General features: G+C 33.5%; 1 protein-coding gene across 1 annotated transcript in view; it reads left to right on the top strand.

Moving 5' to 3' along the window:
- Positions 1-27,661, top strand: part of LOC125614467 (dachshund homolog 2) — a 99,384-nt gene that overhangs the window by 52,419 nt on the left and 19,304 nt on the right. The window contains exon 2 of the mRNA XM_048797284.1: positions 16,631-16,789. Coding sequence (XP_048653241.1) covers positions 16,631-16,789 — 159 coding nt within the window. The remainder of the gene's footprint in view (positions 1-16,630; positions 16,790-27,661) is intronic.

Here is a 27,661-nt window from a genome sequence, read left to right as displayed (position 1 = left end):
GCCCAGCCTGTACACCCCAGATCCACGTCAGCTCAGCATTGCCTAGTGATCTTGAGCAAACAGCATTTAGACAGTTTACGGCTCCCTATGCCCGCGCAGTTGAAGATGTCAGAGACTTGATCTCTCTGCGCCTGCCACCATGTTACATCTCATCAATGATATTCATGTTGCCCTTACAGCTTCCTGGTATAAGCAAGTTCTTGGGATTATACAAACTGCTGCTTCTGTTTCCAGTCCAGATTTCTAGAAATGAAACCCTGCCGCCGTCGCCTCCCGCGCTCACGAGCGCCGCGCTTGTCTGCGACTGTAGCAGAGCCGCCCTGGCCTCCGCAGCTCTTCAGCCCGGTGCCCGGCCCCAGGGCGATGTATAATTCTTTAAGCAGTATGAAATGTCCTTCTTTGTCCCTTCTGATTAACTTTGGATTGAAATCCACTTTGTCTCATATGAGGATAGAAATTCCTGCTTGTATTTGAGATCCATGTGAGTGGTATGTTTGTTCAATCCTTTCACCTTCAGTCTGTGGATATCTTTGCCTATGAAGTGAATTGCTTGCACAGAGTGTGTTGTTGGGTCTTGTTTTCTAATCCAATGTTCTAGTCTATGTCTTCTGAGTGATGACTTTAGGCTATTTACATTCAACGTTGTTATTGAGATATGATTTGTATTCCCAGTCATTTTTGTTTATTTGTGGTTCTTAATTTGAATTAGTTTCTCCTTTGATCGACTGTTCCCTTAGTGTAATTTCTCCCTCTGTTGGTTATGCTTGTAATTTTAATTCTTCTTCATGAAATATTTTGCTGAGAATGTTCTGTAGTACAGGCTTTCTAGTTGTGAATTGTTTTAACTTTTGTTTTCAATAGAAGGTTTTTATTTCATTATCAAATACAAAGCTTAATTTTACTGATTATAGTATTCTTGGTTAGCATCCATTTTCTTTCAGAGCTTGGAGTATATTATTCTATGACTCCCTAACTTTGAGCATCTGGGTTGAGTAATCAGCTGAGATCTGGATTGGTTTTCCTCTAAACATATCTGACATTTTTATTTGCCAACCTTTGTCCTTATTTTGCATGTTAGGCATTTTCATAATAATGTGCCTTGATATGTGTCTGTTGTAATTTTGTATATTTGGGGCCTAGTAAATCTCTTGTATTTCATTTTTCATTGCATTCTTTAGGTTTGGGAAATTTTCTTATATTATTTCATTGAAAAGTTTGTTCATTCCTTGAGTTTATATTACCTCACCTTCATCTATCCCTATAAATCTTAAATTTGGTCCTTTCATGTTATCTCATACTTCTTGTAAGTTCTGTTCATGGTCTCTTAACATATTTTCTACATGATCAATTTTATTTTCAAGATTATATATTTTGTCTTCCTTGCCTGAAGTTCTGTCTTCCAAGTGGTCTAGTCTGTTGTTAGACATGTTTTCCATTGAATTTTTAGTTTGGTTTGTTGATTCCTTCATTTTGAAGATTTCTGCTTATTTCTTTTCAGAATCTCTGTCTCTTTATTGAAGTGATCTTTTACCTCCTGCATTTTCTGATTTCGCTCCTTACATCATCCTTTACCTCATGATTCAGTTTAACTATGTACATTCTAAATTCCTTTTCTGACACTTCTTCAAACGTGTTGTCAATGGATTCTATTACTGGAGCATCTTGGTTTGTTTGGGGCTATTTGTTACCTTGTTTTGTTTTTGTGGGTTTACCCATCTAGCAGTATGAATCTTAGTATACTTTCTACCCTCCAGACTTATAATATCCCTGAAGATTTTGTTTTCATTGTAGATCAAAATATTTTCAGCTTCCCTTGTCTACATTGTTATGTCTGGAGTGTGAGTCTTTCTCCACCCTCAGGGTGAGGTTGCTAGGATAAGATAGTTAATCTCATAGTGCAACTCCTGGAGGTGGAGTTTAGGCTTGGGTATGCTCCAGTCTCTTAGCTAAATGCCAATTGGTCTGGATATTTTAAATCAATGCACTTCCAGGACCCAAAAATTGCTGGTCTATGCTGGAAGACTGCACCCCAGGGATCTCCATTGGTCTAGGAGACAATACTTAGTTCACTACATCACCTGTGACCCCCACTATTCCTGGCCTCAGGTTCAGTCTTCAAACTCAATCTCTCTTGCCCTCACCCTTGACTTCCTGGTCAGGTGCCTCTCTCTCAGCCTGTCCTGCAAGAAGCTAGATTGGAAGGGAAGGGGGAAAGCTGGGTACATATATTTCTCTTATTGCCCTGTGTAAACTCCTCTCCACACTTGATTTTCTCCTGGTCACTTAGGAACACTCTCTGTCATGCAGCATCAGTTTACCAGGCTTGTTTTCTAGACAAGGCTCAGTCTGCCATTGGATTCCTTGGCTTTCAGCTACCCCACAAGGTGGCTGCAAAATGGTTGCTTCCTCAGTCCTTTGCTTAGAACCAGGAGAGATGCAGTTTCTTTCACATACAAGCAAGGATATTGGGCAGGGCACCTTGCAGTTTATTCCAGCCATATCTTTGATCTCTAAACTCCCTGTTCCCAGACACACCTCAGTGCTCCCCAAAATGCAAGTTCCTTTAATTCTTTTACTTCTTTACTGCATTCATGGAAGGATCATTCTGGCTTATGCCTACCACCACCACTACTGCATCTGTAGCATTGAGAATTTCTTCCTTATTTTATTGTATTCAATCTCCTGAGTCCCCAATCTGTTTTGAGTAACCATTATTGAGTTCCAGTAAAGCTTCCCCTAATTTTTGTTCATTCACCTACCTTACTGAGAAGCTGCCTGTCTACTTTTCTTGGTTTTATGCCATGGAGCAGCCAGGGAATAAAACCTCTGCTCTTTATTGGTATACTCTTATAATTCATTGAGCTTTTTAGAAGTCATCCTTTTAAATTCTTTGGTATACCTTCTGCTTCAACATCTTTAAAATCAATTGCTAGAGATTGATAAATTTTATAGGTGCCTTTTGCCTTATTTTTATAGTTTTTTTTTTCTATTTTGAAATCTGTACATCTTATGGCATAGACATCTCTTCTACTTTTATGCAAGTTTCTTTTAAATAAGCAACCTTCTCTTAATGATATGCCTTTGGATATTGGTTTGTTGTGTAATATTGAATTTATTTCTAATTGAACTTCATAGTATAGTTCCCCCATGGCTTCTTTGACTGTAATTAGTGGATTTTGGCATAAGGTGTGTTACAGCCTGAGGGATCATATCTAATTGTAGGGCTCACAAGAATGTGGTCTCTCTAGTAATTCAGGTGGTTGTGGTGTCAACAACAGCATATGTAGGGTATAACCTTTTTGGTTAATCTGACAGTGGTAATGAAAGCCCCTGTTGAGTTTTGAAGATTTTTTAGGTGTTGTTGATACTGTCTCCAATACTTGAAACCTGACTTTTCTAATTGTATTGATGGGCCTGGAGCTTATCTCCTCCATTTAGACACTGGAATAGCTCCATTTGTTTCTTTGAGGTAGGCAGGAACCAGGAACACAGTGGCCCATCTGTGGCACTGACCTACATTCTTGTTATTAATTTGTGATCTCATAGGAATAGGAGTTACTGATACTGAGGTTGTTTGTAGGAGTGGCACACAAAAGAGTGTGTTATTTCTCTTGCTTTTGCTTTGGGAGTGAGTGTCCAGGAATAGGACTTCAGGCACACTTTTACCATGCCTACTTTGCAAATGGTAATCAAATATATGCTATTATCAACCCTTTTCTTTGACATTTCCAACAAGGTTCAAGTGGGGCTAAGTCTTGGCTAGAGGAAGGTGTAATTGATCTCAGATTGGATGGAAGTTTAGCTCAACGACAAGACACCCACCCAATGTGCTCAACATGCTATGCTGGCATTTCATCCTAACACCAGAAAAAAGAAGAAAAACAGATAAAAAGTAACAACCAATGAAATCATTAGCAACACCTTAAATAGAAGAAAAAACAGATAAATTAATAAAGTAAAAACCAATTTAAAATACCAACAACAGCAACACTTTCAGCAACCAATAAGGAGAAAATAATGTAGAATAACATTTAAAAATATGAATTTAATAAAACTAAAATTAAAGAAAAAAAGGTAGCAGGAGAAAATTTTACAAATAGAGAAAAGGGAGGAAGAAGGATAGAAATAGAAGAAAGAAAAAGAAAAGAAAAAATTAACATTAAAAAGAGCAAAAAGAGGAAAACAAGACAATCAAGAACAGAAAAGTGACAACAAATAAGTTTTAAAATAATTTTCTTCATGACTCCTTGTTCTATCCCCACAAGAATGAAAACTCAGAGCTTATGTGAATTGGTTTTTTTCCCCATGTCTTCTTAGGTTGTACATCTCTGCAACAAATCAAGGGCAGTGGTCTACTCACAACCTTCTTTCATTTCTGGTGCTCCTCAACTGACTAAGCAGAAGTACTTCATGGCTAAAGTCAGTTGGGATCATTCTGAACTGCTTTACATGTGGGAATGGTGAAATGCAGAACTCCATATAAAGACATTATCTCCAGTGGTATTTGAGTTACATACTCCAAGGGCAGTGTAGACACTGATTCTGTGGCATTTCAGAATACAGAAGTCCACAAAGTTTTTCTCTGGAGCTGTGCAATTCAAAGGTGGGATAACACTGGCACTGCAACCATATCTCCCCAAGGGCAGAGAGGGGGCATGGAGTCTCAAGGGTCTATTTGTGTGAGTTTATTGCAATCTACTCCCCATGATTCTGGTGTTCCTAGACCTGATACCTATTTGCAGTCTCAGGTGACTTGTTACTCCCCTAGATTCTATCAGCTAGCCTGACAAACTGCTGACTCTAAAAGGCAACACCTTCTGTTCTACCACATGTTGATTCACAAAGGAGAATTCTTACAAAATAAAAGGTTCCTTTTAATGATAACTTCTAGTGACAGCACCATGATCATATGCTGGGAAGTGCAGAAAACTGCTCCAACCTGGTTCACCATGCAAATCTCAGGACTAATGTTGGTTTAGCTATAGTTCTGCAGAGTAGTGAATCCTGTGCCACTAGTATTCTCTTGGACTTTCCCTCTCTTTCTTCTACCCCCACTGAAGAGGTATACCCTTGCCTCTTTGGCACTTTGCTACAATCACTGCTGGGACATCCCATTTCATTCTCTTTCACGGTCTAGTGTTTCTAGATTTTTTCAAGTAAATTCTGTTCAAGATAGAACTCCAGATTTCTCATATGGTCATCTACTTCAATAAACAACCACATTCCATTTTTAAATTTTTTTCCTAAAAAAGAAAAAAAAAATATAGCTAATGCATTTTATTCACTGATGATATAAAACCTTTTAGAAATATATGGCATTAGAAAGAGCAATATGATTTGTAGGTCAAATCTTGTGCCTTTTATATTATTTTTGGCATTATTTGCTTTTATATTATTTTAATGAAATTTAAAGAATTTCAACAAGAAGTATCAGCTATTTTAGTACTCAACTACTGTGCTTGCATTATCATCTTCAATTTGAGTTTATGTTGTATCATCCACTTAAGAGCTCCTTTAATGAAAAATAATCCATTTAGTCTATAAAGCCACTCATCATGTGTATATGGACCATATCACAATGAGTTCAGAGTAAATGAAAAGCTGGGGATACCAATGGCCAGTAACTTGTCCTGTTGCTAAGTATCACTCTTCCTTTGGAATTCCTCTAATTCTTGACTGGTGGGGACATGAGTGATGATACAGATCTTAAATGTCAGTGAACTATATTTTTGTACTTACTTTTAAATTTAAATTCTGGTATTTTGTCCTATTTTGTAGGTCATCTTTTTTTTCTGAGGTTTATCTATCTAAGTTAAGGGACCTGCGAATTTAAGATATGTTTCACAAAAGCATATGTCACAGCATATGAGTTCTGGGAATTAACTCTTTAAAATAAATCTTTAGCAAGTACTATTAGCAGTAGATATTCAATATTTCAGAAATATAGTGAAAGGAAGAGATAGGTGGTGGTATTATAAGATTATTTACTGCAAAGTGACTTGATAATATGTTTGTCATATAGATAGACCAAATACTATTTTACAGAAGGAACTCAAATTCAGATAACAAAAACGCTGTCACTGGCTTGAACTTTTATTATTTTTTAGTATCTTTCAATTTGTAATAATTAAACTAACAATAGGGTAGGGGTTGTGGCTCAGTGGAAGAGCGCTTGCCTTGTAAATGTAGGACACTGGGTTTGATCCTCAGCACCACATAAAAATAAATAAACAAAACAAAAATATTGTTGTCCATGCATAACTAAAAAGAATATTTTAAAAAACTACCAATAAATGAATTCAAACCTCAAAAATGTATCTTGTATAACACACAAACATATTATGTACTAGCCACAGCACATAGCTTATATGGAATTGAATGATATTTTAAAACATAATTCTGCTCCAGGAAATATAATATAAATACAAAATAAATAGAAAAAATCTGTGGTGTTTATAGCGCAGTGATTAATATAACTCTATCATTTGGAAATGCAAAATGATATCAAGCAAAATCCTATTTTATTTGTATGTATAAATCAAAATTCCTTTTAAGAAGAGTGTTTTTTCAAATTATGCCAACTAGTAGTTTGCAAGTATTTTCCAACCCTGTCATCACACTCAGCAGGTCATACAGTAGAACACTCTGCCTTCGTTACATTATTTAATTCCCTATATATCCAAACTAATCTTTGAAACTCAATAATGGATTATTCAGATTTTAGCCACTGTGTCTTAAAATAACAAGTAAGGAATACATACACCTTGCAGTGTTTTAATTTAGAAAAGAATGTACTGGGACTTTATTTGACTTTTACATTTACTTGGTGAAACATGCCTGCCTAATTTTTTAAAAGATGTATCAGTCAAGTGCAATTTATTTGAGTAAGCCTTAATTACTAAATATGCTTTAATGTGTAAGTGTTAAATGAAGAAATAAACTTATTAATGAGCTATTGATTTTTAAACATTTGAATTTTACTCCAAAATCTTTAGGAAGGGGGTCATGATAAAAGAGTATAATTTTTGTTTGTTTTTTTCCTATTATGGTGATAATAATACATTTGTAAAATATTTGTAGAGCATGATCATCTATCCACCACACTGTCTCAGAGGGTCTTTGCACAATTCTTGGAATCCTTTCTGTTCTTGCTTATTGTAAGTTTTCCTTTTGGTCATGGAATCAAGATATTATTTCATTGTTTCCTTGATACTGCTATTGGTTTCCCTGCTACTTTGCAATTGTCCTTTCTGATAGTTTCTTTCTTTCTTTCTTTCTTTCTTTCTTTCTTTCTTTCTTTCTTTCTTTCTTTGATTATTTTGGCAGCAATGACAAGGGCAGATTGGACAACAGCCTAGGAAAGCCAGTTTAGAGGCTCTTGAGATAATAATATATGTGAAAGAGTAATGAGGGTTCAAATGAAGGCAATGGTACTGGGAATGGACAGAAAATCAATGTAAAGTGCATTTGAGTGAAGTTGGCCATGCTAATGTGGAGCGAAAGGTAGAGATATAGCAATGATACATATTAGACTGAGAGATCTTTGAGAGCAAAGGTTTTTTTCTTTTATCTATGTATTTACAATACATGAGAATAAAGCCAGATACATATTAGGAACTCAAAATTCCCCATTTGAAATAATTCAATTATGCCTGTGACAGATACAGGAAATAAAGGAACATCAGATGTTATGCATTGAATTATGGACAATGTAATTTGGGATATGTTGATGTGAAAATGTTGTGGTTACTTCTGTGTTTTAACTGTTTTATACAAACTAACTTGTAACTACTTGTACTCTATAATATAGAGTAGTATAGTGCAAAAATAGAATAGTACAGTGCTATACTTTCCTGAAAGGATGGAAAGAGTAGATATTTGCACTTCCCAATGCAATTGTCACCACCTATTTGTGGCTTCTGATCATTTAAAATAGTCATTTTGTTCTTTCTTAATTAATTAAAATTTAAATTTGAATAGCCTCATGTGAAATGTGAATACTTTACTGTAGATTGCAACCCTAGAGGCTCATTAATGGGCTATTACTTGTGATTAAAGTAAAAATTCCTATAATGTGGCTATTCCCTTGCAACATTTCAAAGCAGGAGAAAAGACAAACTGGTTACAATACAATGTATGTATTATATTACCAGTCTGGACCAATCTTGAAAGTTGATAAATATTTATTTTTGAATGCATATAGAAAAAACAAAATAAATGCATAATATGATAAAGTTTATAGATTATAGCACCTCTGAATACCCCTTCTGTTTCTATTAACATATTATAACTTTATAATATACTAAACCACATACTCATGTCTATATATGTATGTACATATGTACATTCCCCCTACATACACATACCTATATTGTGTTTTAGAAAAAAAAACAGTGAAACGTTTAATAGTTTAATTATGGCTTAGAATATTTTATTGAAAATGTCTAAATGATGTTAAAGTTAGTCAAACAATGTGCATTCATCCAGGATTCTAGGTAACCAAAGTATTCTATGACTGAGAGAACAAACTTGATTTATTCCATATGCTACGTAGATTGTTTGCCATTTGGCCCCTTGCTCTTTTCCCTATGTATATAAAGAATATATGTTTTCAAGTAATTTGACTTATATGTATTGTAACTACAAATGGTTCAAGGTAAGAACACATTACTTTAAATATTTACACATTTCATATCCAAGCTCATTCTTTTAAAAATATACTAATCACCTTATATTATTCTTAATAGCAGATTTTTTAAATTTATCCTTCCCAGTCTAAAATAGCTTCCTCTACTACACTTTCCTTTTAAATTACAAGACACACCCAATTTGAGTTCAGAATATAGAGGTCTATTATAAGTATGAAATCCTTGCATATGAATTACTTAAACCAAATATTCTTGGAAACTCAAACCCATAAATTGCAGTTTAAGCATTTATGAAGAGGATCATTGACTACTATAGTAGAGGACAACTGATTACTAAATTATCCTGATACTCTTCATTATTATTATTATTATTTCATTGAATGTTTTATATGCTTTCTTTACTCATTTCTAATAGCCAAACACACTAAGTGGGTACAGAGTCTGAGTCCAAAGATTAGAGATTATGTTTGTTATTTGCATTTGAACATTATTACTTGGTTTCTTCATATTCATTTGAAATATTTTGGCATGCAATCTTATACTAATTTGTTGGAAACACATCCAAACATTATCCATGAGTTTTCACACACCTTATCATAGAAAGCATTCTGTTATTAGATGTTTGGGAATATTGGGGATTAGAGGAGTGCTAGCTAGGCAATGTAAATTAGTACAGCCCTTATGGAAAACATTTTAGAAGTTCCTCAAAAAACAAAAGATAAAACTACCATATGATCCAGTTATCTCACTCCTTTGTATATATCCAAAGGAAATAATATCATAAAGAGGAGCTACCTGCATGCCCATATTTATTGTCTCACTATTCACAATAGCTAGGAGAGGAAATCAACTGAGATGCCCATCAGGGGATGGATACATAAATAAGAGATACATACAAAATGAAATATTTTCAACCAGGAAGAAGAATGAAATCCTGTCATTATTTTCAGGACCATGGATGTTACTGAGAGACATTATATTAAGCAAAATAAGCCAGATAAAGTAAAATAAGAACTTCGTGTTCTCTATAATATGTGAAAAAAAAAAAGATTTCAACCTGAAAGTAGAATAGTGATTACTAGGGAGTGGGAAAGGTGTTATGTGAGGTAGGGTAAAAAAGGATGATTGAATGTGATCACTGCACACTGTATGTATGTATGGAAATACCACACTTAATCCTGTTAATATGTTCAATTAGTATGGATTTAGAAAAAATACTGTTTGGTTCTTACCAATTTTATGCTGCTGTTTCTTTTTAAGCTTTTCTTTAAGTAAATGAAAAGGAAAGTATTTTCCATGTCTGAAATTCCATGTTTCTGTTGAGATTTATTCCATGATTCACAGGCCTGTTCCTTCTGTTTACTCTGTAAAGAAAGAGCAGCAAAATTAAGCTATATTCTTGGAACTCTTAACATTTTATAATAAATTTAAAAGAAAAAAATTTAAATTTTAACTTTAAGAATTTCAAACTATGGCAATGTGATTTCTCAGATGTTTTGTCAGATTAATATTTGCCCTTCATTTGTCACTATATTGTTCTTGTTCTGACTTTAGAAAAGAATATATATTTCTACTAAATAGGTCTTTATAAATTATGTAGTTTTCTCAACTATAACATAATTCAATTAATTAATTGACTGTAGTATTGATGTTATAACAGTTTATTGTTATATACTATTTGTTGACATAGCTTTAGTTTTACTAAACTGTGAGCTAAAAATATGATGAAGAATTGATATTGAAAAGCTAAAATAATTTATTCAGTTTTTAAGGATTTGTTACAGTATCCACATTATCTTTATTTATTTAGGGCTGTGCTGGGTTAGATTTATACTTAATATTAAGTTTCATGAAGTAAATATTTAATGAGGTTTCTCTATTTCCCAAGCCCTCTTCCTACTTGGACCATTAGACCTGTGTGGTTGAAAATGCTATCCAGTCCCTTCCCCCAAAGGAATTATCTCACAAAGGTAGTATGGTTTAATTCAATGAAAGGAGCATACTCTAATGTTTTGAGCCCAGTATGTTACTGTAAAATTCATATATTAAAGCTCTAACTCTCCATTACTACAGAATGTGACTACATTTGGAAATAGAGCCTTTCCAGAGGTAACTACTTTAAAAATGTGGCCTAGGATGATTTTTAATCCCATCTAAGAGAAGTTGTTATATGAAGAATAAATTTGAGCACAATAAGATACTCCAAGAGTAAGCTCATGCACAGAAAAGTCAATATGAGGATAAAGGGAAAAGAGAGTCATATAAAAAGAGAGGCATCAGGAGAAATCAAATCTGGTAAAATTTTGATCTTGGACTTAGGACCTTCAGAACTAGGAAAAAGTATTGTTTACTTGTTGAAGTCTTGCTACCTATAGTATTTTGTTATAGAAGCTTCAGCAAAGTTATACATGTAAAGATATAGATATAGATAAAAAAGATTAGTTTTGATTTGCATTTCTCTAATTGCTACAGATGTTCTACATTTTTCATATATTTGTTGATTGGTTGTTCTTCTGTGAAGTATCTATTCAGTTCCTTTGCCCATTTATTGATTGAGTAATTTGGGGTTTTTTTGAGTTACTTATAAATCCATGAGGTGAATGCAGTATCTGAGGTACATGTGATAAAGATTTTCTCCCATTCTTTAAGCTCTTTCTTCACATTGATTATTTCCTTTGCTAAGAAGAAGCTTTTTAGTTTGAATCCATTCCAGTTATTGATTCTTGATTTTAATTCTTGTGCTTTAAGAGTCTTTTTTTAAAGGTTTTTGGTTTGGTTTTATCTTATACATATAGAGCATAAAATTTATCTTGATTTTAAAACTAAAGTTGCCATATTTTTATTGATTTTATTTTTTTAAATACATGATAGTGGAATGCATTACAATTCTTATAACACATATAGAGCACAATTTTTTCATATCTTTGTATATAAAGTATGTTCACACCAATTCATGTCTTTATACATGTACTTTTTTGCATTACAATTCTTATTATACATATATACCACAATTTTTCATATCTCTGTATATAAAGTATGTTGACACCCAATTCGAGTGTCATACATGTAGTTTGTATAATGATATCACATTCCACCATCCTTGCTAATCCCCTGCCCCATCCCTTTCCCTCCCACCCCTCTTCCCTTTAAGAAATTCATCTATTCCTCCCATGCTCTACCTCCATACCCCACTAGGAGTCAGCCTCCTTATATCAGAGAAAACATTTGGCATTTGTTTTGGGGAGGGTGATTGGCTAACTTCACTTAGCATTATCTTCTCCAATGCCATTCATTTACCTGCAAATGCCATGTTTTTTTTTCTTTTATTGCTGAGTAAAATTCCATTGTGTATATATACCACATTTTTTTATCCATTCATCCACTGAAGGGCATCTAGGTTGGAGTCTTGTTAAGGAAGCCCATTCCTAATCTGACATGATGGAGAGATGAGCCTACTTTTTCTTCTATTAGGCACAAGGTCTCTGTTGTAGTGCCTAAATCTTTGATTCACCTTAAGTTAAGTTTTGTGTAGAGTGAGAGAAAGGTGTGAAATTTCATTTTGCTACATATGGAAAGATTTCATCTCACTCCAGTCAGAATGGCAATTATCAAGAACACAAGCAATAATAAGTGATGGTGAGGATGTGGGAGAAAAAGTACAATCAAACATTTCTGGTGGGAGAGCAGATTGGTGTAACCATTATGGAAAGTAGTATTGAGATTCATCAGAAACTTTGGAATGGAAGCATTATTTGATCCAGTTATACCACTCTTCGATTTATACACAAAGGACTTAAAATTAGCATACTACAGTGACACAGTCACATCAATATTTATAGCAGCTCAATTCACAATGCCCAGGCTATGGAACCAACCTAGATATCCTTCAACAGATGAATGAATAAAGAAAATGTGGTATATATACACAATGGAATATTACTTAGCCTTAAAGAAGAATGAAATTATGGCGTTTGCAGGTAAATGGATGGAGCTGGAGAATATCATGTCGTGAAATAAGCCCATCCCCAAAACCCAAAGGCCAAATGTTTTCTCTGATATGTTTATGCTAATTCACAATAAGGGAATTGGGGGCTAGAGAAGAATAAATGTACTTGTGTTTAGACAGAGGGGAGTATAGGGAGAGGAGGGGATATGGGGGTAGGAATGACAGTAGAATGAATTAGATATTATTACACTATGTGCATATATGATTACACAACTGGTGTGATTCTACATCATGTACAACCAGAAAAGTGAGAAGTTGTAGTCCATTTATGTATGATCTGTCAAAATGCATTCTACTGTCATGTATGATTAATTAAAGCAAATTAAAAAATGATATGGAGATAGATAGATACATACGTAGGTACACAGTACCTAGATAAAGTAAGGTGGATACCTAAGACTTCTACTTAGTGGTTTAAAAAAAGACCCGTAGATTAGATTAGTAAAAGTACATGGTTACCTGTAAAGGCAGTTAATATTGTCTTTCAACCTGACAAAGATACGATGTTATGTTTGGGGCCACCAGAGAATTCCAGATTTTGTCACAGGTCAAATTGTATACACTTAATAATGGTAAACAATTTTAGGTCAGGAGCCCAGAATATGTCCAGAACATTAATACAACCTAATCTAAACATTAAGAACACCCCCACACTTGTCAGTTGCTTACTACAGAGTGCAAAACTATCTTATATCCATACTTAGTATAGATGGAAACAGCTGGAAATTACCTTCATTCTATCATTAAAACAGTAGTTAACAATGATGAAATATCAGAAAAAGTTCATCCAAATTTCTTATCAAAGAAAACACAAAAACATTTTGGGATCTTTTCATGATGTTTTAGGAAACATTTCTATTCAAGTTAATTTGGGATATATGAGGTATAAAACATTAGACTAATGCCTAGTGTACCATATGTGTTGAATGTGCACTAAAATGTTTCTAGTTTATAAAATCAATATTGACATTGTCTCAGCCCTGAGGTTGCAGCATGCCATTGCTGTTGTGACAGTTTAATACCACATTAATAACATACATTATGATTTAGTATCTTCTAAATTAATATTGCTTTGTCAATGTTTTACTCATCACTTTACAAATTGCAGTTCTGCAATAGATAATTTGTATACTGAACAAAATGCAAAAATGATGGAGTGGTTCAATTTTTTGCTTAGCAATTATTCTTTCAAATTTTTGTATTTTCTGATTTTAATCATGTTTATCATACCATTGTAACTAAAAACAAATTTCTGTGTTTCATTGTAGTTACATTCATTGTTTATTGATATTCCTCTTTCCCAACCATCCTTCTTTGTTGCAGCATAACACTGTCTTATTGATTTTAATTAGAATTTCAAGTTTGTCAATGGGAAACTATGTAAATGCACCAAACCATAAATTACTTCCCTGCTTTGTGGCAGTTACTCTATAATATCAAACATAAGGATGAAGAGAGAAAACAGTTGGTATAATCTTAGAAGTTTCACAGGGTCTCAATAAACATTCAAAACCTCCACACCTTCAAGAAATTTATTTTGGATTCTTTAAGTCTATCAAATTTAAACAAATTTCCCATCTTACAAGTTTCCATTCAGGTCAACTGAATGTTCATCACAGGAATTAAATAATTAGCTACTTGTTTCTTCCCAGTTTGACTGGAAAAGATTGTCTATATACATAGGACCAGGTATTCCTCAATCTTTACATGTATTGCTAAAAAATATGGTGTTTCCTTAGCTCATCTTGTTAAATACTGGTTAAGATACCCCACTTTTGAATTGATTAAAGGTTAACTTTGCCTGTGAATCAGCCTGAAAGAGTTCTGAGGAGGATGAAGATCCCCACACCTGGGGTAAGAATGGTTGATGAATGGATAGAACGTTTAAGAAATCCTGGCAGAGGTCTAGGATTGTGGCTCAATGGCAGAGCACTTGCCTACCACATGTGGGGCACTGGGTTCAATCCTTGGCACCACATGAATAGATAAATAAAATACAGTTTTAAAAAATGCATATTTGAAAGAAAAAAGGAAATCCTGTCAGAGTTTCTAGCAGGGCATTTGCTTAAATAAATTTTATTTTATTTTTTTTAATATTTATATTTTTTTAGTTTTCGGCGGACACAACATCTTTGTTTGTATGTGGTGCTGAGGATCGAACCCAGGCCGCACGCATGCCAGGCAAGCGTGCTACCGCTTGAGCCACATCCCCAGCCCCCTTGAATACATTTTAAATCTTTTATTAAATGAAGGGAGAAAATGGACACAACACCTTTCTTTCTTTCTTTCCTTCCTTCCTTCCTTCCTTCCTTCCTTCCTTCCTTCCTTCCTTCCTTCCTTCTTTATGGCGCTGATAATCCAACCCAGTATCTCACATGTGCTAGGAACATGCTCTACCACTGAGCTACAACCCTAGCCCTCAATTTTAAATATCTAGGGGAAATAACATTTGGTCCTGAAAGCATTTCCCTGGAAAGTTTACACTTTAAAGACAGTTTATATAAATGTAGTATAAATATATCTGTCATTTTGGAACCAGAAATGTCACTCCAGCTAATTAATTTATTCTAATGAAATAACTCAATATTTTTGTTATAATGTGATTTATTCTAGTGATAAATCTGAGAGAAAAAGTATATTGTTTAAAAATTATAATTAAATAACTCAGCATAATACAGCGTAGCCTTTGCCCTCTGTAAATATGATACATAAAGTTATTATAGCAGAGTGTTTACTATGTAAAAATGAGTATCCATATGAACAGAATCTGGGAGGGAGCTAAAGTGAAAATAATTACAATGTTCAATGTGTTGAAAATATGTCAATTTATTCTTTATTTTTAAACCTGTAAATGCAAACATTTTGTAGAGGGCCCAAAAGCTCCAGGTCTGATCTCCATATATAACAAGGTCATAGTTTCAGTTAGCATATGGGACAGTATCACTCAAGTAGAGTTGCTAATATCACAATCCCAGTAGGGTTATGGGGGCAGAGCCATTGAACCCTGAATGAATGAAACATATCAAGCAAATAGGTTGAGCTGCTATACAACATCTTGTTTCCCAAAGTCAGAATATTATCTTTTGTACGGATTAAAATCTTTTTTTTTAAATAACTGATTTTCTTTCTTTTTTATTGGTTGTTCAAAACATTACAAAGCTCTTGACATATCATATTTCATACATTAGATTCAAGTGGGTTATGAAATCGGATTAAAATCTAACTCTCTATTTCTCTGTTTCAATTTTTCTTAAAAGAAAGCCCTGGAAATCTATGGTTCCTTCCCATATCATTTTAGGCAATGACTCTGTTCCCAAAGTATGTTCAGTACCAGATTAAATAGCTATGCCACTATGGATCACGACAATATAGAAGTCTGCACTAGTGTGCATTTCACTACACTCTCTAGTGTGGTGATCAAAGTATAATTTCAAATTGGAAGCCATGGTTTCATGTTTTATCCAGCCTATTTTGTATATAATCTTGCTATGTATGAAAACGTTGCTTGAGGGCTGAACCAAAAATAAGTGGTAAGTTTGTTTCCTACTCTGTATATTTTATATGTTATCATACTCTTACAAATTAGTGTGTTCTTTTTTAGTGAACAGAAACTGTTCTTCTTTAAAATATAGCATACATATTTTAGAGGCTTGGAATGGAAAGGGAATGGTGTGTTTTAATAATCTTCAATATATAAGTGCTTCCAAAAGCTATTAATTATTATTTCAAGTTTGTTGAGAGAACCATTAAGGAAAGTGGTCCTATGGTATTAGTAAAAATGGCTTAGTTTTTCCCAGAGGTAGCTTATATCCTTAGATTTTTGAAAGTTTTTTTTTAAACTGTCATAGAATGAATTACCATGTTTAATAATAATTTTCTATGAAATGGCATTAATTATTTTCATTATAAAAAAGTAATTAAAAATATTCTCATAGAAAACTATCAAATGACTGTTTATATGACATTTTTTTTTCAGGTGGAAGTGAATCCTCCTGGGATAAGGATAAGATGCAGTCTCCTCTTGCTGCTCCTGGACCTCAGCATGGAATTGCTCATGCAGCATTAGCTGGGCAGCCAGGCCTTGGGGGTGCTCCTACCCTTAATCCACTGCAGCAGAACCACTTGCTAACCAATAGTATGTATACAATATTCCTCAAACTGATTATGTTGAGAAAATACAATTGTATTAGCAGAGCATAGTCTGTTTAACTTCAATAAGCTTTAATAATTTGAAAACAGAATGGGAGGTAAAGAGGGACTAAGTTGAATGTATGGGATACATAGAGTGGAGGTAGCTGTGGATACCTGGTAGCACAGTAATAATACATGTGAAGAATATTGTCCAGAGTCAAGTAAACTTGGGTTTGAATTCAACATGTTTTTTTTTTATGCACATGAGTATGGTACTAGGAATTGAATTAAGGACTTCACACACATTAGGCAATCACTCTACCACCAAGTTTAAATTCCAACCCTTAAAAAAAATTGAGAAAGGTTATCATTAAGTTTTTCAGGCTGGCCTCAAGCTTTTAATGCTCCTGCCTCAGACTCCAGAGTACCTGGGGTTACTGGTATGTACAACAACACATGACTAAATTCCACACCTTCTGAATTCCACAACACTGATTTTGGAGAAATAATCTAAGTTTTCTGCATTTTGGTTTCCACAACAACAAAGAAAAGATAAAACTGTATCCTCTTAAGTTTTGCCAGGACTGAAAATGATAAAGGAAAAGTTATTAGTACTGAATTACATAACATCAAGCACTGTATAAAATATTAACATTATTATTACTCAGTAGTTTAACTACAGCCAGTTTATACAAATTCAAGTTTAATTGCCCTTTTTAGGGACTTAAATGACTCAGAAATCTTTCCAAAGCAAAACAGGTCTTGTATATATTACTTAGCTAACAAGAAGTCCAGGAGAGGAATTCCATTACTACTTTACCTAAGCTTTTTATTTCCTCAGTAAAACCTAGCATTATGCAACAGAGAAATTCTGGAATATTGTAATATGATGTCCAAAATATTGAGGAGATTAATTAAATGTCTTACTTTAAAGATGTTATAAGCTTAATGGGAAATATCCATATAAAGTTGTTCATTATCTAAAGTCAAATAAAATGAATAGTACCTTATGAGAAGTAAAATAAAGACTACTTTAGTTAGACTTATGCCATACAGGAAAGTGACTGAGAGGCTTCTGGATTCTGTAAAGAACCTTGAAAGATATTATTCCTCTTTTTAAAAAATATTTTTAGTTGTTGATGGACCTTTATTTATTCATTTATTTATATGTGGTGCTGAGAAGCGAACCCAGTGCCTCACACATGCTAGCCCCATTCCTAATCCACAACCCCAGCCCTATTCCTCTTTTTGTAACAAGGAAAAAAAGGCACCAACATTTTTTGATCCATTAAAGATTGTGATCACAGGGCACCACTATTCCAAAAACTAGAGAAAAAGGTGAAGACAGAGAGCCACATGTTATGGATAACATAAGCCACAGTTGGACCCTGGTACCACATTTAAAGGATAATTGATTAATATAGGAGAATTACTGTGGGCCTAGCTTGATAAAAATTTTCCAGGGGGCCATCTTACTTGACTACTATACTTTCATGAATTTTATCTCTAGGAATCCTAGCAGGTTCTCAGTGTTAATATATGAGACAATTTCTCTTATGCTTGTTGCAGGTTGAAGGGAAAAGTATTTTTTTTTTCCAGTTTTTAGTACCAAGGATAAAACCCACGGGAACTTAACAAGTGAGCCACATCCTCAACCCTTTTTCTATTTTTTATTTTGAGACAGGATCTCACTATGTTGCTTACAGTCTTGCTAAATTGAAAAGACTAGCTTTGAACCTGTGATCCTCCTGCCTCAGCCACCTGAGCCACTGGGATAACAGGCATGCACCACCATGCCCAGCTAAAAAATAATATTTTTAAACATACCCTGGTTGATCCATTCTTTTAAGAAAAGCTTACCCTCAAAGCAAACTATGTCACCATAAATAACTTGGTTTTAACATAACCTAATTAACATTGAGGAAAAAATATACTAAAACTCCACACCCTATAACCTTTGATGTGGAGGAAGTGAAAAATACAACTCCAGCACCCTTGAGATTTCTTGTCTTTCCTAAGGTGAGGGGGAAGCTGTAAAACACTTGTGAAAACCACAGCCCTAAGATCCAAGCCATGAAGGGTCTGACATCTAATCAGAGGAATGTTGAATGCTTCTGCTTTTCACATTTTACCACCAGTATGATAGGGGGCTTGGATAATTTGAGTTTATTATAGCTGTTAAGAACTGAAAGCCATAGAACCCTATTTAAGATGAATTTCCCAGAGAGAACAACAAAAAAGGAGGATATACAGAAGTAAAATGCTAGAGGAAAGTTTGGCATCTAATACCACAAGTCAAATATTTCAGACAGCCTAACTCCCAACTGGTTCAAAGTAATACTTATAAGGAACGGCCTATTAACTTCAGCCTCACTTACCTGATGCATCATTTTGGGATTAAAATAAAACAGTTACGAGGCCTGATAAAAGGCAAACAATATAGTCTGAAGGGACAGAACAAACATCATGACCAAATTCAGATATAGGAGATATTTTAAATTACCAGACTGGGACCTTAAAAGAACTGATAAATATACTAAGAGAATGGAAAAAGTGGATATTTTACAAGAAAACGGAAAATTTAAGGTCAGATGTAGAAATTTAAAAAAAAAGAATTGTTAGAAATAAAAAAGAAAAATGCTGCAACAAAATTAAGAATACTTTTTATAGAATACCAAGGAAAGAATCAGTGACCTTGAGCCACTCATGGTGTGTTGAGAGCCACAGCCGAAGGGGCCCCAACAAACTTCCAGCTGATTGGCTCACCGTGGCCCCAGCAAACTTCCAGCTGCCAGCCGATTGGCTCCTCTGCGGTGATGCTCATTGGGCTGTTTCCCTGCCCTTTCAGACCATGGAGCTGCTCATTGGGGGACTCTTTTGGCTCCACCCACGCCACCCAGCCAATCGGCCTCAAGAGCAGGAGGAGTGGGGGGTTGAGACGCTCCTAGGAAGCCGGTGGTGGCAGTTGGGCTCTGAGGGAATTCCTGAAGAGCTCGTGTGGTGCTGTGTGTGTGTGTGTTCTAAAAATAAAGTTCATTTCTGCTTGATAAGTGGCTCATGAATTGTGCCCAGCCAGACTGCGGCAATGGTGGACATGCCTGTAATTTCAGCTACTCAGAACAGTGAGGCAGGAGGACTACAAGTTCAAGGCCAGCGTGGGCAACTTATCTCAAAAATAAATAAATAAATAGATAGATAGAAAAATACAAAGGGCTGAGATTGTGGCTGAGTAGTAAAGCACCCTATCCCTGCATGAAAGTCCCAGTAATACATACGCACATATGCATACACACACAATCAGTGAGCTTCAAGTTATATCAATAGAAACTTCTCAAACTGAAAAACAAAGAGAAAAAAATAGTGAAATAAAAAGCCAATACAACACAATATTTAAAAAATATGGCAGGTGTATTGTGAATATAATGTGAATATAAGAAGGAAAAGAGAAGACCAAAAAAAAAATGGTTTAAATTCCAGTGACTGAGATTTTTCCAAAATTAATGAGAGACACCAAAACATAGACTCAAGAAGTTCAGAGAAGGGCTGCAGTTGTGGCTCAGTGGTAGAGTACTTGTCTAGCACGTGTATGGCACTGGGTTCAATCCTCAGCACCGCATAAAAATAAATAAAATAAAATAAAAGGTGTTGTGTCCATAAACAAAAGAAGTTAAGAAAAAACTAAGTAGGATAAATGCCAAAAACTAGAGTTACTCATATCATATTCAAATTATAGAAAGTCAAAACCAAAGGTTTATTTGACTCTTAAACTTGAGAAGAGTTTGTTTGATGAACATGTGGCACATATACACAATGGAATATTACTCAGCAATAAAAGAGAATAAAATCATGGAATTTGCAGGTAAATGGATGGAGTTAGAGAAGGTAATGCTAAGTGAAGTTAGCCAATCCCCAAAAAACAAATGCCAAATGTTTTCTTTGATATAAGGAGGCTGATTCATAGTGGGATAGGGATAGGGAGCATGGAAGGAATAGAGGAACTCTAGATAGGGCCGAGGGGTTGGAGGGGAAGGGAGGGTGCATGGGGTTATTAATGATGATGGAATGTGATGATCATTATTATCCAAAGTACAGGTATGAAGATATGAATTGGTTTTAATATATTATGTATACAAACAGAGATATGAAAAATTGTGTTCTATATGTGTAATAAGAATTATAATGCATTCTGCTGTTATATAAAAATAAAAAATAAATAAAAAAATTTAAAAAGTAAAACTTAACATGTTAGAGGAAAAAATAGTGACTATGCACTCCAAATTTGGGGGACTATCTAATAAAGTGAACAAAGCATCAAAAAAAAAAAGAAGAAATTATGAAATGTTTAGAGGATTAAAAGAAACTAGAGTTCTGTATCCAGATACATTTCTCTTTAAAAGTAAAAGAGAAATGATTTTTCTCAAACAAACAAAAATTGAAGGAATTTAAAATTATAGCAGCAGACTTACCTTGCTAGAAATGTTGAAAGGTCATCCATCAGAGAGAAGGTAAATCATTTAGGTTGAAAATTTTTATATATATGAAGAAAGGAAGAGCACTAAAGAAGAAATACAGTATTAAGTATAAGGTATTAAGTAATATTTGTTATTTTTAATTAATTGAACACATAATAGTCTGTTAGTAATAATAACAACAGTGTATTGGCTGATTACATATGACAAGTAAGTTAAATAAATGACAGCAATTATATAAGGGATGTGATAGAGGAATTGAGAGTACTTTTATAAGTACTTTTATAAGAGGGATTGAGGGTACTTATACTACCCCAAAAGTGGTACAGAACTATCAGCAAATTAATGTAGATTAGTTGCAAATGTATATTGAAAACTCAAATACAAACTTTAAAAAATTAAAATTAAGTCTAACTGATATGCTGAGAAAGCGAGAAGGAGAATTTAGAATCATAGCATGCTCCATTAAAGCCAGAAAAGGCATAAGAATGTGGAAAACAGGGGAACAAAGAGAAAAATCAGTAAGGGCAACAGATAATAAGCAGTTAAAATATAGGAGCTATTTATTCAGCCATGTTAATAATTGCATTAAACTGTAATGGTCTAAATACACCGAGTAAAAGATAGACTAGCTTGTGTATTCTAGGTGCTACATATGTCAGTGCTCTATGCCTTTAATTCAATATGAACACACTTCCTATAAAATCATGAATTGCACAAAAGAATAACAAAATAACAAGAACCTCCAGAAAATGTAATTATGGACAAAAAAGGAGACCTTAATGTGCATTGGTTTAAGAAACCCACTTTAAATATAAATGCACATATTGAGCAAAAGTAAAGAGATGGATAAATATATACTATGCAAAACTAATGAAAAGAAGGCTAGGGTAGCAATATTAATCTCAGAGAGAGTAGATTTCAGAGCAATGATGACAAAGGGGTCACTTATCTAAAACAGACAGAATAATCCTTAAAGTGTTTATACCTAATAACAGAGTATAAAGCATGTGAAGCAAACACTGATAGAACTGCAAATAAGACAAATGAATCCACTATTATAATTGGAGACCACATCACTATCTGTAAGTAATCAACACAACCAGCAGGCATAAAATCAGGAAGGGCGGAGTTGAAATGAACAACACAATTAATCAGCTGAATCTAATGGGCACTTTAGAATACTTTGTCCAATAACAGAAAATTTTACATTCTTCTTAAGTTCTTATGAAACCTTCATAAAGATAAACCACATTTAGGGCCATTACAAAAACTTAACAAACACAAAGAATAGGAATCACACAAAATATGCACTCAATCATAATGTAATTGAAATAGAAACCAAAACAGAATGATGACTGTAACATCCAAAAAATACTTAAAGATTAAGTAGCAGTCTTGAGAACAATGTGTATCAAAGAACTGTCAATATAAATCTTAAAATATTTTAAAGTAAATGAAAGTAGAAATACAACTTATCAAAGTTTCTGAGTTATAGCAAAAGCAGTGCTTACAGGGAAATGTATAGTATTGGATTACTGTATTAAATATAAGAAAGAATAAAATTAGTAATAGAATATTCCAGTTTAGGAAACTAAAAAGATGAGCAAATTAAATCTGGTAATCAGAGGAAAATATATAATATAAAATAGTACAGAAATCAATGAAACTAAAATAAATCAATAGTGAATAAACAAATCAAAAAGTCATTATATGGCAAGACTAATGGCATTGATAAACCTGTATACATGTTAAGGAAAAGGAAGAAGTAAACATTTATAATATCAGAAATAAAAGAGGGGTCATTACTGCTGGTCACATAGACGTTAAAAGGATAATAGAGGAAGGTTAGTGCATTATAATCCCAGAGACTAGGGAAGCTGATGCAGGAGTATCACATGTTGGAGAACAGCCTCAGCAATTTAGACCTTCTCTCAAAAGAAAAAAAAAAGAACTGGGGATGTAGCTCAGTGCCCTTGGGTTCAGTCTTCCAGTATAAAAATAATAATAACAGTGGAATATTCTGAATAACAAATTTTTCCCCATAATTTTTATTACTTGGATGAATAATCTCTTCAAAGATACATGATACAATCCACCAATGATCCCACAAAAGGAAATAAATAATCTGAAATGACCTATAAGCATTAAGAAATTGACAATGGGGGAGGGAAGGGAGGAGGAATAGGAAAAGGAAATACGTGAAATGAATGTGACATAATTTTCCTATGTACATACATAAAAAAATCCTACTATCATATACATCCACAAGAATGGAATTCTAACTAGAATAAGATATATTACATGCTTGTATAATTATATCAAAAAGAATTCTACTGTCATGTATAACTAAAAAGAACCAATAAATAAATTTTAAAAATAAATTTATTATATATATAATATGTATTCAATATATATATTATATAATATATTATATATGTTATACATATATGTATATATAATATATTATATATACATATGTATAAATAACCTTCCAAAACAGAATACAACAAGTGAACATGGGTTCACAAATGAATTCTACCAAACACTTAATGAAATGATACCAGTTATTACTTCCAGAATGTAGAAGCAGAGGGAATCTTTCTTACTATACTCTGTTAAGCCATAATTAGTCAAATGCCAATAGCAAACAAAGTGGAATGACAGACTAATATCTTTCTTGAACATAATGCAACAATATATTAACAAGTCAAATTCAATATTATACAACATGACTGAGTAGAATGTATTCTAAGTATTCAAGACTGGTTCAACATTCAAAAATCAATTAATGAAATATGTCACATCAGCAGACTAAAGGAGGAAATACAACTTCTCCACTTTGTGTTTTTGGCACTTTTTTAAAAGATGAGATGACTGTATCTGTGTGGGTTTGTCGGTGTTTTTTCTTTTGTATCCTATTGGTCTTCATATCTGGGTAGCCATTTGTAGAAGAATGAAATGAAACCCCTATGTATTAACCTTCATAGAAGTCAAATCAAGTATATGAAAGACCTTAGAATTAAACCAGCAACTGTGCAACTAATAGAAGACATCATAAGTTCAACACTCCAACATACAGACAAGGCACCAAATTCAATAATAAGACCCATAAAGTACAAGAAATAAACCCCAAACTTAGTAAGTGGGATGACATTAAATTAAAAAGCTTCTGCATGGCAAAGGAAATCAGTATGAAAAGAGAGTATGAAAAGAGAGTCTACAGAATGGTAGAAAATACTTGCCAGTTACTCTTACGAGATAGGATTAATATGCAAAATATATAAAGAATTCAATAACTTTGACATCAAAAAATAACACAAGCAATAAATGACAAAATGAAGTAAACACACATTCTCAAAATAAGAAAAGCAAATGGACAATAAACAAATGAAAAAATATTCAACATCATTAGAAATCAGGAAGGTATAAAACAAAAGTACACTGATCTTATCTCAGAATGACAACTCTCAAGAGTATAAATAACAAATACCAGTAACGATGAGGAGAAAAAGGAAAACTTAATGCATTTTTGGTGAGACTGCAAGTAGTACAAGCACTGTGGAAAGCAGTATGTAGATTCCTGAAAATGCTAGGAATGTAAGCACCATATGGTACAACTATTCCACTTCTTGGTATTTATTTGAAAGAAACATAATCATACTATAACTATGCACACATACCAGTGCTCATAGCAGTGTTATTCAAAATAGCCAAGTTATGGAACCAGATCAGCTTTCAATCAACAATTAAATAAGGAAAGAAAATATTGTTTATATACACAATGGAGTTCCCTTCAGCCATAAAGAAGAATGAAATTATGTTATTTGCTGGTGTGTAAATGGACCTGGATAATATCATGCTAAGTGAAATAAGTCAGACTCAAAAAGTCATAAAGTCAGGGTTCATATGAGGTAACTACAGAGAAAAAAGGAATAAAAAGAGTGATCTCATGAAAATAGAAGTGAGATCAGTAGGGTAGGGGATTAAGGAGAAGAGAGGAGGGGAGGGAAAGAAACGATTTGGGAATAAAATTGACCAATCTATGTTAAATGCTTATATGGATATACTGCAATCAACCTCATTTTTATATATAGGTATAATGCACCAATAAAAATAAATAATAGATAAAAAGTAACAACAGGAGAGGAACAGGTGGAGTGAGGAAGGAAAGAGAAATGAATCAGAGCAAATAATGTTATGTGCACATATGAATATGTTACAGTAAACTCCACTATTATGTATAATTATAATGCACTAATAAAAACATGAAAAGAAGAAAAATCAAATGAGCCTAACAATAGACGAATAAAAAGCATCCAACAAAATACAAGAGTCATTCATAATAGAAACTCTCAGAAAAATGGAAATACCAGGGAACTGTTTCAACTTGACAAAGAACATGTGCAAAAATCTATTAATATCATCATAATGTTGAGAAACTAGATTATTTTTATCTAAGATCAGGAATGAGGCAAGTATGACCTCTCTCACCACTCCTATTCATCATAATATTTCAGTTACTAGCTAATGGAATATGTTGAGAAAAGGAAATCGAATTATACATATTGGGAAAGACTGTCTTTGTTTAAAAGTGACACAATTGTATATGTACAAAATAACAAAGATTTCACAAAAATGTCTTCTAAAACTAGTAAAGTATTATAGAAAGTTTGCAGGATATAAAGTTAATATGTAAACATCTATTGGTTTTCTATATAGTAGCAATGAACATTTACAGTTTGATGTTAAAAATACAACAAAAATTAAATAATTATACATATGTATAAGATCTATTGAGGGGATACTACAAAACTCTTATTGAAGAAATCAAAAAATACATGAATGGGGAGGTATTCTCTATTCATGCATACAAAGAGTCAATGTCATTAAGACATTAATTCTTTCCAAACTGATCAATATATTCATTAATATTGCAATCAAATCCTAAGGAAATTATTTTGTGAATATTATCAAACTGATTTTAACATCTGTATGGAAAGTAGAGACCTAAAATATCCAACACAATATTGAAGAAAAACAAAGTCAGTGGACTGATAATACTATACTTCATTAGACAAATACTTCAATAGAACAGATTAGGGAACCTATAAATAGAACCACATAAGTATAATCAATTAATATTTGATGAAATAGCAAATACGATATAATGGAAAGATCATAATCTATTTAATAAATCATACTGGAACACCAGGAAATTAATATGCAAAAAACGAACCTTGACACAGACCCTATTCCCTTCACAGAAATTAACTTAAATGTATTATTGGTCAAACATAAACTGAAAAACTCTAAAACTACCAGAAGATAACATCATAGAAAATCTAAGTGATTTGGGGTGTAGCAATGTGTTTTTTGATATAATAACAAAGGCATGACCCTTAAAAGAAAAATAATTACTATGTTGAACTTCATTAAAATTCAAACCTGCTTTAAGGAACACACTAATAAGAGAATGCAAACACAAGCCATGGGGGATAAACCTTTGCAAAATACATATATGATAAAGAATTATTTGAATAATAACGATGAGGAATAAACAACCCAATTTAAAAATGGGCAAAAGACTGAACAGACACTTCATCAAAGAATATGTTCAGATGGCAAATAAGCATAAGAAAACATGTTCAACATCATATCACTAGGGAATTGCAAATGGAAAAACAAGATATTCCTATTGTTTTAGTATTTTTCATTTCTCTGACCAAAAAAACTTGATGAGAACAGAGAATGAAAGTTTATTTGGGCTCACAGTTTCAGAGAGGTCTAGATCCATATATGTCCAACTCCACAGCTCAAGGCCTGAGGTGATGCAGAACATCATGGTGGGAAGCCATGGTGGAGGAAAGCAGTTCATGGCATAGCCACCAGCCAGCAGAAAGCAAGCTCTGCTCACAAGAGACAAAATATAAACCCAAAAGGCACACCACCAGTGATCTACCTCTTCCAACCACACCATACCTGCATATAGTTACCACCCTGTTAATGCATATCTGTGGTTTAATACTCTGACCATGTCACACCTCTCAAATCTGATCATTTTACCTCTAAAAATTTTTTCATTATCTCACATATTAGCTCTTGGGGGACAACTCAGATCTAAACCCTAACACATACCTGCTGGAAGAGCTAACATCCAAATCTCTGGGAATTTCAATTTCTGGCAAGGATGTGGAAAAATAGGAAGTTTTAATTTATTGCTGGTGGGAATACAGATTTATACAATGACTTTGGAAGATATTTTGGCTATTTCTTACCAAACTAAGAATAGCTTTCTATATTCAAATTAATATAAAACTGGAGTAGATTATGTTTTGTGAATGCATTAATATGTCCCAGTAAACCACAATATTATGTATAATTTTGATGCCCTAATAAAAGCATTA

This window comes from Marmota marmota, unplaced genomic scaffold (assembly GCF_001458135.2).
Source record: "Marmota marmota marmota unplaced genomic scaffold, marMar, whole genome shotgun sequence".
NCBI lineage: Eukaryota > Metazoa > Chordata > Mammalia > Rodentia > Sciuridae > Marmota > Marmota marmota.
Note: the sequence above shows the minus strand (reverse complement) of the source record. Positions and strands in the feature narration are given on the sequence as shown.